General features: G+C 42.2%; 1 protein-coding gene across 1 annotated transcript; it reads left to right on the forward strand.

The window, feature by feature from the left end:
- Positions 1 to 1,636: 1,636 nt before the first annotated feature.
- On the forward strand, positions 1,637 to 15,545 carry PEX11G (peroxisomal biogenesis factor 11 gamma). The gene is made up of 5 exons (XM_030219256.1): positions 1,637 to 1,846; positions 6,426 to 6,614; positions 7,957 to 8,135; positions 11,500 to 11,562; positions 13,328 to 15,545. Exons 1-5 carry the CDS (start codon positions 1,784 to 1,786, stop codon positions 13,551 to 13,553), a joined length of 720 nt encoding a protein of 239 aa, XP_030075116.1. The 5' UTR covers positions 1,637 to 1,783; the 3' UTR covers positions 13,554 to 15,545.
- Positions 15,546 to 15,772: the final 227 nt, after the last annotated feature.

Here is a 15,772-nt window from a genome sequence, read left to right on the forward strand (position 1 = left end):
GGGAGGAATACAAAATTACCTCATTTACACGAGCTTGACTACATTTGCCTGCTATCTGCACTAGTGCCTGGTGCACTCATTGTTCCCCGCACTAGACCACTCTGATCATTCTGCACAGGTAAATGTGGGCGCTTATGGCCTCGAACACCAGCATTTTTGAGCATCAGGTTCCTGGTCCTGGAGGCACCCCAGCCAGTCAGGTTTTCAGGATATCCACAATGAATAGTCACGAGAGTTGCACTGCCTCCACTATTCATTGTGGATATCCTGGAAACCTGACTGGCTGGGGTACTTCCAGGCCAAGTATTGGGAACTACTGCCATAAGCAAAAGAACCTTTCTTAGGGCCCTGTTTACTAAGCTGTGCTGTAGGCGCACAAACTTTTTAGCGTGCACTAACATTAGAGACATGGGTGTCTCTATCATTACCAAGCACTATTTTTTAATCACACTCAAAAGTTTGTATGGCTTAATAAACAGGGCCCCAGGGCCGTGCCAACACGGTAAGCGAGGTAAGCACGGCAGGCGGGCGCCGTCCTCTGGGGGGCACCCCGCCGCACCATGCTTACCTCGCCCTCCCGCTCCCATGTCCCAACTGCCCGCCCTCTTCTCCCACCCAACAAGATCCCTTTTAAATTTACCTCCGTCTGGCAGCGAAGGCGCAGCGTCAGTGAAGGAGGCGGTGCTCCCGACGTCTCTACTAGTCTTCCCTTCGCTCAGTGTTCCGCCTTCTTCTGACGTCAAGGAAATGACGTCAGAAGAAGGCAGGACATTGAGCGAAGGGAAGACTAGTAGAGACGTCGGGAGCGCCGCCTCCTTCACTGACGCTGCGCCTTCGCTGCCGGACGGAAGTAAATTTAAAAGGGATCTTGGGGGGGGGGGGAGAAGAGGGCAGGCAGTTGGGACATGGGAGGGCAGGGGAGAGAGGAGTGTGGATGGAAGGGCAGCGATCGTTTTCACGGGAGGGGAGGGGGTGCATGCGCCCCAACTGTTCGTCTGTGGGTGGGCACTGGGGGCGCCAACTGATCTTCTGCAGGGGGGCGCCACAGACCCTTGGCACGGCTCTGCAGGGCCCTAAGTGGATCTTTTACTAAAGATTTGCTGCTTGAGTTATCTACAGCAGGCCCACAGGAATAAAATGGGATCTGCTGCAGATAACGCGAGCTAACCTTTAGTAAAAGACCCCTTTAGATGCCTTGTATGTCAAACTTTCATTTTATTTTAGGAAAAGAGAGGGATCAAGAGTACACAAAACAAAAAATGCTTTCATTTTCTTCCCACCCAAGCTTCTTCAACAGCCCTGAACAGTGTCCCCATCCAACATCGATCTCACCACCAAAGCGTCGTTAAAAAAAACCTCGGTCCTTGACTCGCACAAACACGACGCTTCAGCCCATTCCCCTTTATAACGGCATTCCACAGACTACCACGCGCACAAACTGCAGCGATACTCCCCCTACTGGCCTCATCTCAACACGACAATCTATAGTTTTTTTTTTTCCTAGAAGAGGCTGCACCCCCGGGAAGAGAAAGCTCCAGTAGGCGGTTGCTCTGCTCCACCAATCAGATCATAGATTTTCTCAGACGGGAAAAGCAGGAGCCGTGCAGTGCTCCAGAATGAGGCTTGAAACACAGGATTCGTCCTTTCCTTTTGGGCTAGGGTTAAGGTGCAGAATGATGTTAAGCGGCGAGACGGGAGGAAAAAGTATTTTTCTGACAGGAATTGAAAGCGAAACTATCAAAATATCTTACTTGGTCAGCTTATTTTGTAAATAGAGACCATTATGGCCGTTGCCCTGAGTAGCCTTGTGAACACGCTGGAGTCCTACAGGGGTAGAGACCGGGTGGTGAGTTCAGCTGCCAGCGAAAACTCTGGCTTTGCTGGGGTACTGCTCTGGGCTTTTATCCTTTTTTCACCCTCATCTTTAATAACATACCCGAAAAGGGAAATTCTCTTGGCTCACACCCTCGACGTCTCTTTGCCACACTGAACTCTCTCCTCAAAGTGTCTTCACCTCCACCCCCCCCCCCCTTCACTTTCCCCCCAGACTCTGGCTGAGTTCTTTCATGATAAGGTTCACAAGATTAAACTTGATTTCTCAACCAGGTCACCTCCACCTTTCCTTCCCTTAGTCCATTCTCTCAACCCTCCAACCCCTGGCTCCTTTTCTGAAATCACTGAAGAGGAAACCATATCTTATTTCCTCCTCGAAACTAACTACTTGTTCCTCTGATCCTATTCCCACCCATCTACTTAACACTATCTCTCCTACTGTCATCCCTTTTATCTGTCATATCCTCAATCTTTCACTGTCCACTGCGACTGTTCCTGATGCCTTCAAACATGCCATAGTCACACCACTCCTTAAAAACCTTCATTGGACCCTACCTGTCCTTCCAACTATCGCCCCATCTCCCTCCTCCCTTTCCTATCCAAGATACTTGAACGTCATGTTCACTGCCGTTGCCTTGACTTTCTTTCATCTCAAGCTATTCTTGATCCACTTCAATTTGGCTTTCACTCCCTTCATTCAACTGAAACAGTGCTTGCTAAAGTCTCCAATGATCTGTGCCTGGCCAGATCCAAAGGTCTCTATTCTATCCTCGTCCTTCTTGATCTATCTGCTGTATACCCAGTGCAAAATAACACAGCAGATGTAAATTCTCAAATTGGACATATGCCAAACACTAAAATGAAAATAACATGATTTTTTCTACCTTTGTTGTCTGGTGATTTTGTTTTCTATCCATATTGGTCCTAGTCTCTGATTCTGCTGCTCTCTATCTGTTCTCTTAACTCCGTTTCCAGGGCTTCCTTTCCATTTATTTCTTTACTTTCCTCCTTTCTTCTTCATTTCTTGCCCTCCACCCATGTCCAGCCACCCTCCTCTCCCCTCCAGCCACCCATGTCCAGCCACCCCCTCCAGCCACCCTCCTCTCCCCCTGCCCTCCCCTCCAGCCACCCATGTCCAGCCACCCTCCTCTCCCCCCTGCCCTCCCTCCCAGCACCAGGCAGGCCTCCCTCCCAAGCACCCAGCACCAGGCCTCCCTTCCAAGCACCCAGCACCAGGCCTCCCTCTCAAGCACCCAGCACCAGGCCTCCTTCCCTCCCAGCACCAGGCCGGCCTCCCTCCCTCCCACCAAGCACCAGGGCCCCCCCCCCCCTCCGAAATGTAAAAGGCATACCTGGTCAGGGTTAAAGTGGCAGCGGCAGCGAAAAGTGTGTTGTTTGCTCGGTGCGCCTTTGGCCTTCCCTTCTGTCTTTCAAGCTCTGGTCCCGCCCTTGCGGAAACAGGAAATGAGGGCGGGACCAGAGCTTGAGAGACAGAAGGGAAGGCCAAAGGCGCGCCGAGCAAACAACACACTTTTCGCTGCCGACGCCGCCTTAACCCCGACCAGGTACGCCTTTTAAATTTCGGAGGAGGGGGGGCCCTGGTGCTTGGAGGGAGGGCGGACGAACCAACCAGTGATGGCAGACGGACCAGTGACAGCGCTCGTGCCCTCTCTGGCATGCGTGCCATAGGTTCACCATCACTGCTCTAGTGGATCCTCTTCTACTTCTATACCACTGTCAGTTGGTGTACCTCAGAGATCTGTCCTGGGACCTCTTCTTTTCTCCATCTATACTTCTTCCCTTGGTACTCTGATCTCATCCCATGGTTTTGCTGATGACTCCCAGATCTACCTCTCCATACCAGAAATCTCAGCCGAAATCCAGGCGAAAGTATCAGCCTGCCTGTTTGACATTGCTGCCTGGATGTCTCAGTGCGATCTGAAACTAAACATGACCAAGATTGAGCTTCTTATCTTTCTCCCTAAACCAACCTCTCCTCTTCCTCCATTCTCTATTTCTGTGGATAATACTCTCATCCTTCCTGTCTCATCAGCTGGTAACCTTGGGGGCATCTTTGACTCCTCCCTCTCCTTCTCTGCACATATTCAGCAGACTGCTAAAACCTGTCGTTTCTTTCTCTATAATATCACCAAAATTCGCCCTTTCCTTTCTGAGCACACTACCAGAACCCTCATCCACACTCTTATCACCTCTCGCTTAGACTATTGCAACTTGCTTCTCACAGGCCTCCCACTTAGCCATCTCTCTCCTCTTCAATCTGTTCAAAATTCTGCTGCACGACTAATATTCCGCCAGTGTCATTATGCTCATTTTAGCCCTCTCCTCAAGTCACTTCACTGGCTTCCTATCCGTTTCCGCATACAGTTCAAACTCCTCTTATTGACTTATAAGTGCATTCACTCTGCAGCTCCTCAATACCTCTCCATTCTCATCTCTCCCTACATTCCTCCCCGGGAACTCCGTTCACTGGGTAAACCTCTCTTATCTGCACCCTTCTCCTCCACCACTAACTCCAGACTCCGTTCCTTTTATCTTGCTGCACCATATGCCTTCAAGCTCCATCTCTGGCCATCTTCAAATCTAAGCTAAAAGCCCACCTTTTTGATGCTGCTTTTAACTCCTAACCCTTATTCACTTGTTCAGAACCCTTATTTTATCATCCTCACTTTAATATTCCCTTATCTCTTGTTTGTCCTGTTTGTCCTAATTAGATTGTAAGCTCTGTCGAGCAGGGACTGTCTCTTCATGTTCAAGTGTACAGCGCTGCGTACATCTAGTAGCTCTTTAGAAATAAAAAGTAGTAGTAGTGTAATGTACACAGTCTGAAACAAATCCCTTCCTCAAAGAGCTTACGATCAAAGGATGTACGGGGGGGGGGGGGGGGGGGAAGGGAGTGACAATGACATCAAGGTCAGAGCCAGTGCTGTTGTTTGAAACAGGATTTAAATGTCCTACTGTGTGTTACTTATGGTTTGTGAATTTAAAAAAAATCGTAAAATCTTTCTTCAAAACAGCAATAAGAATAATTGGAAAGGATAATCCGAATCATAGTTACCTGAAGCTAGGGACCACCTTGGGGGTCAGCACTCAAGAAAAAGATGTAGGTGGTGTTGTAGATAATATGCTGAAATTTGCTTAGTGTGTGGCGGTGGCCAAAAAAGCAAACAGGCTGCTAAGAATTATTAGGAAAGGGATGGTAAATAAGACTGAAAATACTACACCTTTTTATCACTCCATGGTGCGTCCGCACATTAAGTATTTTGTCCAGTTCTGGTCACTGTATCTCTAAAAAGATATAGCGGAATTAGAAAAGGTTTAAAGAAGAGCGACCAAAATGATAAAGGGAATGGAACTCCTCACATATAAGGAAAAAGGCTAAAGAGGTTAGGGCTCTTCAGCTTGAAAAAGAGATGGATGAGGTGAGATATGATTGAGGGTCACAAAATCCTGAGTGGTGTAGAACGAGTACAAGTAAATCGATTTTTTTTTTTACTGGTTCCAAAAGTACAAAGACTAGGGAACACTCAAGGAAGTTACATGGAAATACTTTTAAAACAAATAGGAGGAAATATTTTTTCACTTAAGCTCTGGAACTCTTTGCCAGAGGATATGGTAACAGCGGTTAGTGTATCTCGGTTATTGGTCTGACCCAGTGTGGCTACTCTTATGTTATGAAAGATGATTGGTGATGAGGATATGGTGTAAGGATCGTTAGCTTTCCAAGAAGAGATGGCAAGAAGGGCTCCTACACTAACCCGGCGGTAACCGGGCAGTGTGCGGCGCTGCCCAATTACCGCCAGTTAAGTTCTGACACTACAAAAATAGGACTTAATTTTTGTAGCACCAGAAGTGGCATTCACTAGGAGTGGAAACTACTTCTGGGCTAGTTCTGTATGGGTGCACGGTAAGCCCAAGGTGGACTTATTGCTGCTTTGTAAAAGGGCCCCAAAGATTTTCCGTCACTGGACTCCTCGAGGCCAGTGTGCACTGCTTCATAACTGAAGTAAAAACCTTTGTTTTTGTAAAATCCTTACATCAGCCACTAGTTGGTTCTTCTGGCTGCTTTTTTCTTTTCTATGAATTTTTATCAGGCGTATTTGCATATATTTGATCTGAGAATAAGTTTGTTTGCAAAGCAGGAGTGTGTGACCCTTGAACAGGTTCCTGCCCCCTGGATTAAAACTGTTCATCTGTGAGTAATAATCTATCAAATTAACTAATTTGGTGGCAGCCCCTACTTCTCCAATATGCTGTTACAGTGGTAGAACCCCACCCACGAAATTCAGATAGAAGAATAGCTGCCAAGGCATCAGATTTACAAAACAGCAATTTTGCACTGCTTAGTTACAGCTAGCTGAAGGAGAATAATAAAGAAAGCTGCCCAGAAGCCATAGGGAGATTTGTGACTAGCACCTGAGATTCCTGTACTTTGAAACAGTAGTATTTGCTTGTATTAACAAATGAGGTTCCTAAACAAACATGACGATTATTTTTCAGTCACTTGCACAGGGATTGTTGTTTCTCTGAAGCTCAACAGTTCTGAATCTAATATGAATTCTTGTTTCTTTTAGATCAGAACATTGTGTTATAGCTGTCAGCTGGTTGGTGGCATCCTGGTTGAGAAAAGAAATGACAAGTGTGAGTCTGGGAAAAGTCTCCTAGCTCTGGCATCCCAGCTTAGTCATTGCCGTACAGTGCTCCGACTGTTTGATGATCTATCCATGTTTGCTTATTCCATTCAGTATGGACTGGGAAAAAAGGTAAAGATAACATGGCCAGTTTTACAGCAAGTTCTAGATGGTTATCTTTTCATAGAATTTGTGGTAGATGCCTTTAATGCTCTCCCATGACAAATGGGGGGGGGGGGGGGAACAGTGACAGAATTTTAAAAAAGATGTGGATAAACACAGAGGCTGTCCATATGGCAGGATAATGGATTAAAAATATAGAGCATTTCCACTGAAAGCAAAAACTTAAATGACTTTTACATTTTAAAAAAGGCATTGAGGGAGATAACCTGCACAGGGCCACAGTCTCTCCCCGCCCCCCCCCCCCCCCCCCCCCCCCCCCCCCCCCCCCCGGAACAACAGGTACAATCCTAGCTACTTTTCTGAGCAGACTGGCTATATAAAGATCTTGTGTACTTAACTACTTTCTCTTAACCCTGTACCTTCCCACCACCCGTATCACTTTCAATTTATTGTACTTTCCTGTTTGTTAACTAAATGTTGTAAGCTACATTGAGCCTGCCAGCGGTGGGAAATTGTGGGGTATAAATGATATAAATAAATAAATATTGGTCTCTATCTGCTGTTATATACCATATTATGCTAATATTCAGCCACAAACTAAATGAATAATTTTATTTTATTATTTAAAACACATGGTAGGTTACAGCGGAAACTGTGTTTACAATAGATGGCTCAAATGTAGCCACCTATCTTAAGCATTCTGACTGGGTTGAATGTTGGCCCTTCTCCAGTGATCATCCTCCATGGAAATGTTATTTTATGAAAAGTTGCTTTTTAAAGTATCTTTTTTGATTTTAACACCTCAGTTTTAAAAGAAATTAATCCAGTGTTTCCAACTTTTCTTAAATTTGTACATGCTTTTCTCTTTCGGGATTATGTTTAAAATATCGATCCTCTTTAGTGGTATGAAAGCAGCTTGTAGTTGTAGAAAGCATATGCAAATTTGAATGCATACTGGGAAAAACTACATTTCTGTTTTTAGTCCTCCAGATGGAAGGTTTTGTGCTCTGTGCCAGTCCCCTGAGGCATTTAGTCCTATGAGTGACAGTCACTGTGTCAGTCCTCCGAATCCTGGAAATTTAAATTCAGGGACTTACACTCCACCTTTATAGAACAAAAACTGAACAAAGCAAATTACAAAATCACATAAAAACAAATAACAGTGTAAAAAATACATAAAATATACAAAGTACCAATAACATTATAAATTTATACACAATGCATGAAGTAAAACAGAGACATATTTATTTGATACATTTGAATATAAGTATAAGTAAACAATGCAAGATATTTTAAAACCATTGTGTGTCTAACCAGTTCTTTTCCTGCTTATTTCCCTTTGTGATTGGAGGAAGAAGATGCAACTGTTCGGTGGATCTCTGTGCTTGGGAATGTGGCAGATCAGCTGTACTATCCATGTGAGCACATTGCATGGGCTGCAGATGCTAAAGTTCTTCGAACTAAGTCTGACAAGTGGTGGACATTTAGTATAGTTTTCTGGGGGCTTTCTCTCCTACTAGGAATTGTGAGGTGAGTCTAGTTTGCTTGCACACTTCAATTATAAAGGAGGAAAGACCTCATAAAACTGCAGCAACATTTCAATGAATATCACAAACTACTTTTTTTACAGTGTTCTCTCTTGCTCACAGTTAAAATAGTAATCATAGGTCAAAAACTTCCTTAAAATGAAATAGTGTCCAAAAATAACTTCTACAAAATGTGCCACTCATATAATCTTCAAACATACAAAAGCAGCACTTATCTTGTTATCACCAGTCCTTCTAGTGTCCACCATCAGAAACATAGTCATTTTACATGATAATGCACTTTCTCACAGTCTCAAGCATAGAAAGAAAGCAGTTCTGATCCCGATGGGGACCCATTTTGCTTCAGGCTTCTGCTGGAGACCTCACTGCATAATACATCTGCAACCAAAAAAAACCAAAATTGGTGTTCCCAAACACCAAACAAAATAGCAAAGCGAACACTGAAAAAAAGTAGTTTGTGATATTCATTGAGATGTTGGTGCAGTTTTATGAGGTCTTTCCTCCTTTATAATAGAATCATTTTTAAGAACTTCAATTTTCACTGTTTTGGTTTAGAATTATTTAACCTGTATTTTTGAGTGAATAAGATCCCGTTGTTGTGTCTGCACACTTCAGCCATTTGGTTAGGTTTTGTTTATCTAATGATTTCATTTTGCTATCTACTCACATCACCCAGTTAATCTTTTATAAAATATATATTATATTATTTTTTTGAAAGTGCAGGGGACTTGCTGTAAAAGTTGAAAAGAAGTCTTCCATGAGAAGTAGTCATGGTTTAGGATAAGTTTTACAAAGTGTTGCAGAATATACTCTTTCCCCTTAGAAAAGAAAATAATATTAAACACTTGATGTATGCCAAGAGAAGTCTTTTTTTTAATAAGAATTTAAATTTACAAGCAATAAAATATCTTGCCAGAAATACAGAGAAAGTAATACACAAGAATTATTTAAATCAGGTAATTCTATACTCTTCCTTAGACCACAAAATAGGGAGAATGAAACAAGACAAGGAGATAATTAAACAACAGTAAACAGAACAAAACGTGGTATTAACCTGATTATCCCCAGTTATTATTTATCTGAATCATTATTCCACATTGATCGTCTGGTTGGCTTCTTCAAACCCAAAATGGTGTATATTCAATTCATTTCATTGGAAACATACTTATCTCTATATATAAAAGGCACCTCCAACGTTCTAATTGAAGCCTCCAGCCAGAAACGTGAGGTGGCAGAGATATCCGGTTTGGCACCTGCAGTGGTTGCCCTGGGTGATTAACAAGGTCAGCTGGGGTCAGAGCTCCTTGCAAGTAAAGCAATTAACTCCTCCCAGAGTTGTTTTCTCAGGCACCTCTAGTGGTTGCCCTGGGTGATTAACAAGGTCACCTGGGGTGCACACTCTCTCAAACATACCCACTCGAGGAAAACCTTGCTAGCGCCCGTTTCATTTCTCAGAAACGGGCCTTTTTTTACTAGTTGTCCAATATTAGTAGAAATAATACACCTAATTTCATTTTTATCTTTTAAACCCAGAAATTATTTAACAATGCGAACACTTGAGTCTCTAATCCAATTCCCACTGATTAAGGTAATGCCAGTTTCATAGGCTTAACTCATTTTGAATTAATATTACTAAGTAATAATTTATATTACTAAGAGGAATCATTACAAAGGAAAATAACAACATTTTCAGGAAATATTTCTGAGGAAATCTTTAGGAGTCATACCCGGAACTCTGGGAAAACAGCAATCTCAATATTAATCATCTGTAATAATATTCATTTTGTTCAAATTTCTGGTCTATTATCATTTTCAAAATCTTATTAACCATTTTCTACTCCTGTAGAACTTCATTTGCTGTATCAATTTTTCTTTCTCAAAGGGTTCAATTAGGTTATCCATGTAGCTCACTAATAAGATTATATCTAAAGCAAAGTTATTTACTACCATTGTTAGGTCCTGGAGCGCCTTCCAGATGATATTCAATGTAATCTCCACGGGAGTCAAAAACTCCAAGCTGATAGCTGTTACGGGTTTAGGAGTGGCACCGCCGACTTGGGTTCAACTGTAAACAACTTCCGTTTAAGCATGGACTCCTAACTCACTCCTCCATTCCTTTGGACGTGGTGGTTAAATAATTCGAGAGCGATGAAGTTGTTTCCAGGTCCAAGAGCGTCGACGCTCCTTCGCCGGCGCTAATCAAAAGACTCACCAACCCAGTCATCTGTGGTCAGCTCATCGCGCAGCGGTCCCACACTTGCTGCACAGGGGACAAAACTCTGTCCATCGGTGGCTGACCCCCGATTGTCCCCTTCCTTTCAGTTAAGGTAACTGCAGTTGCAGAGAGGAAATTTCAAGTAAACAAAGACAAAACTTCAGAGGACAGCTGGGCCGTTGAGCGTACGAGCTTCAGGTCGCCATCTTTCCACTCTCCCTGGTTTGGGACACTCTTTGTCTGGTTTCTCCTCAGAGGCCTGTCTGATATTGGTAACCCTTCAGCATAGCCCTCTGAGTCATTGAAACACAGAAGCCCCTCCACCACTGCAAGGTGGTGTCTCGGAAGGGGCCAAGAAGACTTAATCTGTTTGTGGCAATTCCTTAGTAATCTGTTGAACTTTTCAGAAAGCTGTGTGCGTCACTTGTGGCTCTCCAATAAGTTTAGCATGGACAGCCTGGTGCATCGTATATAGAGAGAAAATCCTCATTGTAGGTTAAAATATTTAATTTTTTTGGAACCATGTCATATTTTAACATATGGCTGCTTTGAGAGGTCGCATCAGCCATTTCCTCAGACCAGCAGCAAGGAGCAGAAGCAAGGGGGCTGCACTCCTACCCCCAGCGCCTCACTTGACCACCAGGGAGCAGAGGTAGGCCTGGGGAGACCTACCTAGATCACCGAAGGGGGGGGAGGATGATGTGCAGGAGGAGGAGGATGGGAGAGAATAATGGGGGGCCTTCGGGGAGAGGCCGGGAAGGGATTGCGTGCTCTAAAACAACAACAACAAAAAAAAGTTATGTGGGTCCTGGGCAAAATTTAGCTGGGGTCCCCATAAGTGTCTTAAATGAGTCCCAGCTGAATATTGGCAAGGGGCCCCCCATAAGGTCCAGCAGCTAGGACTCTTTCTGTTGTCCCCTGTTCTTGTCTCCATCTGTTGGTAGAAGGCAACCTACACATTACTGATCTGGAGGGACTAAAGGAAATAAAAATAGCCGGTGATTCCTAATTTTTCCATTTTAAACATTTATGCACATAAGTGCACATATGTTAGCATATATGTTACAGAATTGTTCCCATTGCATCTAGATTGTCAGATCTTATTTCTTATCTCATTTGCCATTCTTTTCAGGTCTCTAAGAATTTTGTGTATGCTAACAAGAAAGTTAAGGAAGGAGAAGAGGAGCAGCTTTGGGTATGATTTTCAGCCAGTTCACTTTGATGTATATATAAATAACAGGACACCATCAGAAATATTTTACAAAAGAAAAATAATTGTTGTATTCCAATATTTCCTATGATTTTCTATGATATCAGTGATAGAAAAAAAAGACCCTTTATTGGCTTTCTTTTTTCCTTTGCTGTCTTTGTTTCCTTTCACCTCTTAAATGTCATGCTTGAGCGGCACTATTTTTCAGGATTGCCTTGATTGCATGCAGATCTATCCCATGAATATTCATTGTGGATATCCTGAAAATCCGTTGGGACTAGGTGTGCCCTTAGGACTGGATTGGGAATGGCTGCACTAAGTAAGCTTTTCCATTTGTATGTTGGAGAGGCACCTTCTCCAAGCCTCACCCTTGCAACTAATCACCAAGGAGGCCCTGGACCCCAGTTGAACTCCTCCGTGGCACACATTAGGGAATTTGAACTCTTGTGGCACTGTGCCTCAGCCATGTCAGTTGTCAGCCATTGTGGTGTGTTGTACTACAAAACAATGGTCAATAGTAGTGTACATTCATGCTATCCAGCAAGTACTTCTTATTTTATTTTATTTTTTATTTTATTTATTGCATTTGTATCCCACATTATCCCACCTCTTTGCAGGCTCAATGTGGCTTACAATTCATTGTGAATATTGGAAATAGAAAGTAGAACATGTACATTTGGTTTATAGAAGGTTTGGGTTATATGGTGGTGAAGTACATGGTTGTATTACAACAAAAGACGTTAAAAGACATTACTATCTATAATTAAGATTGTACAGTTACACGTGTTGATCTTTGTGATATATTTTTTCGAAGAGATAAGTTTTCAGTAGTTTGCGGAAGTTGGCCAGATCATGGACCGTTTTCAGGTTGCGTGGTAGTGCATTCCATAGCTGCGTGCCCATATAGGAAAATGTAGACGCATGCAACACTTTGTATTTCAGACCTTTACAATTGGGAGGATGAAGATTGAGGAAAGTTTCAGAGTGTAATTAAAGATGCAAAATGCGTTAACACAATTGCATTACTATAAAAGAGGATTTACCAAATCTGTAAGTTTGGAGTTCTATTGGCTTTTGCTTATTAAAGTCCATCCTGGTGGCCTACTGTTTGGGAGGAGTGACACCTTCAGAGTTGCTCAACATTGGTTCAAGTCACTTGGGAGAGGAGGTTGAACCATTGGGATAGGACCTCGTTGTTCTTATTTTGGGAAGGTGGGGGGAGGGGTGTTTAATGGGAGGATGTCTATTCACTGGGCAGACAGAGCTACAAGAGTCCAAACCTTGTGCTGTCCTACAGTTTTAAATTGACTGTTACTTGGTGGAAGGTAAGTGTGGGGATATTCTTTGGGGTATGTTGTAAGAATTTGGTTTTCTTGTTTGTTCTTTTTTTGTTATGTATTATTCTAATGCAATACAATAGATTGGAATAGAAAAGAAGATTAAATGAGAATGTTGATCTGTTTGTCATCTTTCATGCAAAGAGCACCTCGGCCCATTTTATAGGTTAATGCTTCAAAAATATTCATGTGGCAAGCTCTGAGGTGGGTAGCTTGGCGGCATATTTCCAGCACCTGTATGGTTTAAAGGCTTACAAATAGGAGATAGAAAAGGTTATTCTGTATTACTTACTGTTTCTGCTGTTATTACTCAACTAGATTTGCATAAACAGAAACTTAAGGAGATGTTGCTATAGTTGAATATTCCTAATTTGAAAGGACACTTGAATTTCTTGTTTTTTTTTCCCCCGCAGAGAATCTTCCCATCTGAAACAAAAGCAGTTAAAAACCCTAGTGCAATCTGAAGTGCTGACCATCATGAGCAACCTGGCTGACCTGGCTAATGCAATTCATTGGATGCCACCTGGTTTTCTGTGGGCTGGACAATTCCCATCCTGGCTTGTAGGTCTGATGGGCACAGTTTCCTCACTGATTGGCATCTACAGGACCACAATGGGCAACAATCATGGTGGTGTTTAAAATAATTATCTAGTACCCTGATCTGTGAAACAAGAATGAAGCCATTGTCATCAAGCTGGATAATAAGCATAACCCACAGAAAACAGTGCTTTGAACAACTATTGAAAATTACAGCCTCTGCCAGCCAAGATCACCATAGCATTTCTCAGGAAAGGTCATGGCTAAAAATGTGCTTTAAATCAAAATATGTTGACCATGATCAGAAACTTGTGATTAATATCTAATTGTGTTAATAATTATTCAGGATAGGGACACATTTTAATATTTTGATTGTGTGCCCTGGATAATGTGTGAAATATACATCATAGCTGAATGCCTTCACTGTCTAGAAAATACATAAAAATCCTTCGGTTGTGACTCAGGGAATTGCCAAGCTTTTTAAATGGTCTGGGACATATTTATCTGTGAAAATCCAGTTCCTACATCTTTTTTATCATACTTTTTTCAGTGTAAATCACAGCAGAACTGCCTTGCCATTGGTTAGTACATCACTATGTCACATGACAAAGTAATTTTCTGGCAATGGTTACATCATTGTCACCAGCCATAATTGTTAGACCAGTTGAAGGAGGAGAACTATGAATTTAAATTAACTGTGTTGTTTATAACCTGCCTTTTCATTCTAGTGACCAAAGTGATTACAACCTACATCAAAAACATTACAAAAATTGTAAAAGCATAATATCAGTACTGTACGATCGTTACATAAGCCTCTATAGCATCATTAGGATCACTACATAATCCAGTGACACATACAGAAAGAACTACAGTAAGGAAGTACCACAATGCCAGTAAAAGTAAGCCAAAAAATGATCAAGGCCAGAAGTTAATTCCAAACTTAAGATGATGTGGAGGGGCATAATCGAACGGGGCGCCCAAGTTTTCCTGAGGACGTCCTCACAGAAAAACATCCAAGTGTTAGGAATGCCCAGATACCACCCTTGACACGCCTCCTTGTCATTTGAATGCACTTCTGACAGACTTAATAGAAGAGCATTTCTATGAGAAAAACATCCAAATGCAGTTTTTTGCCACTTTTTGGATGTTTCTCTCTTTTGAAAATGAGCCCCTTTGTCTCATATGTGCTTTTAGATAAGTGATGCATTGCAAATCTCGTCCCTTTTCTCCTTCAAACTCCTGTGTCTACTTGATTGTCTTTCACCTAGTAACATGGACCAGGAATTCCAAGATTTTATGAACATTTTATCTAACAAATATCTTAGTTTCACCATGTGTGTGGAGAGGGGTCAGCAACTTCTGACACTAATGTCACTTTAAGGAAATTGCATGGATCCAATGTCAGATTTGTCTTAACTAGCAACACTAGCCCTTATGCTGAATTATGCTGTAGTATAATTGGTATACCAGCAAAATATAAAATGGTATATTATCTAGAAATAATATATACATGAAAGATAATTATCTAATTTATAAATGTGTGCTTTTGAAATTGTTTTATACTTCACTTTTCCAGGCCATCTGTCATTTAAGCCAGTTGCATTTGATTAATAATTACTATTTTGGGATTTATGGACATATTTATTTTTTAACTAGAATTATAAGGCTGAAATGAGCAGGAGATGTTTAAAAATTAAACATGGTCTGCTCATCATACTGATGAGTAGGCATCACTTAGCAGTCTTAGCTATCAGAGTTTAAAAGATCACTGGAGCTCTTATTAGTAAGCATAACAAGCCATTAATTATCAATGTATATACACACATCTATGGTAAAGGTGGAATGTAAAGTTAAATTAATGTTAAAAATATCACAGAAATCACTGGGACAATATGGTTGCAGTTTTTCCGACCAGCCACTAGGTGTCATCATTGTACTGAGGATTTTTGTTCTACTGCGATTCCTAATTTTCAAATGTAATTAATTTTAAAGATTTGTGACAAGTACTTATAAAAAAGGCAGAGCTTTTTTTGAGGGGGTACTTGGGGGTACTGAGTACCGGCACCTTTTCCATTGTCTGCTAAAATTAACCCATGGACCCCAAGTTTTAATGAAAGAGCTCAGGCTCTACACACCTATTCTTCCGTGACTGGTTGCAGGGGGCCTGGCTATTGTGAAGTGGGTCCCTCAATGATCAACCCACCCCTGAAGGGTGGATTTGCATTTGAGTACCAGCACCTTTTTGCTAGACAAAAAGGCACTGAAAAAAGGTGCTAAGGTACAAGACCTAGAAGCTGAAGTTCACTATTCACCCCTCACAC

Source organism: Microcaecilia unicolor, chromosome 11 (assembly GCF_901765095.1).
Source record: "Microcaecilia unicolor chromosome 11, aMicUni1.1, whole genome shotgun sequence".
Classification (NCBI taxonomy): Eukaryota; Metazoa; Chordata; class Amphibia; order Gymnophiona; family Siphonopidae; genus Microcaecilia; species Microcaecilia unicolor.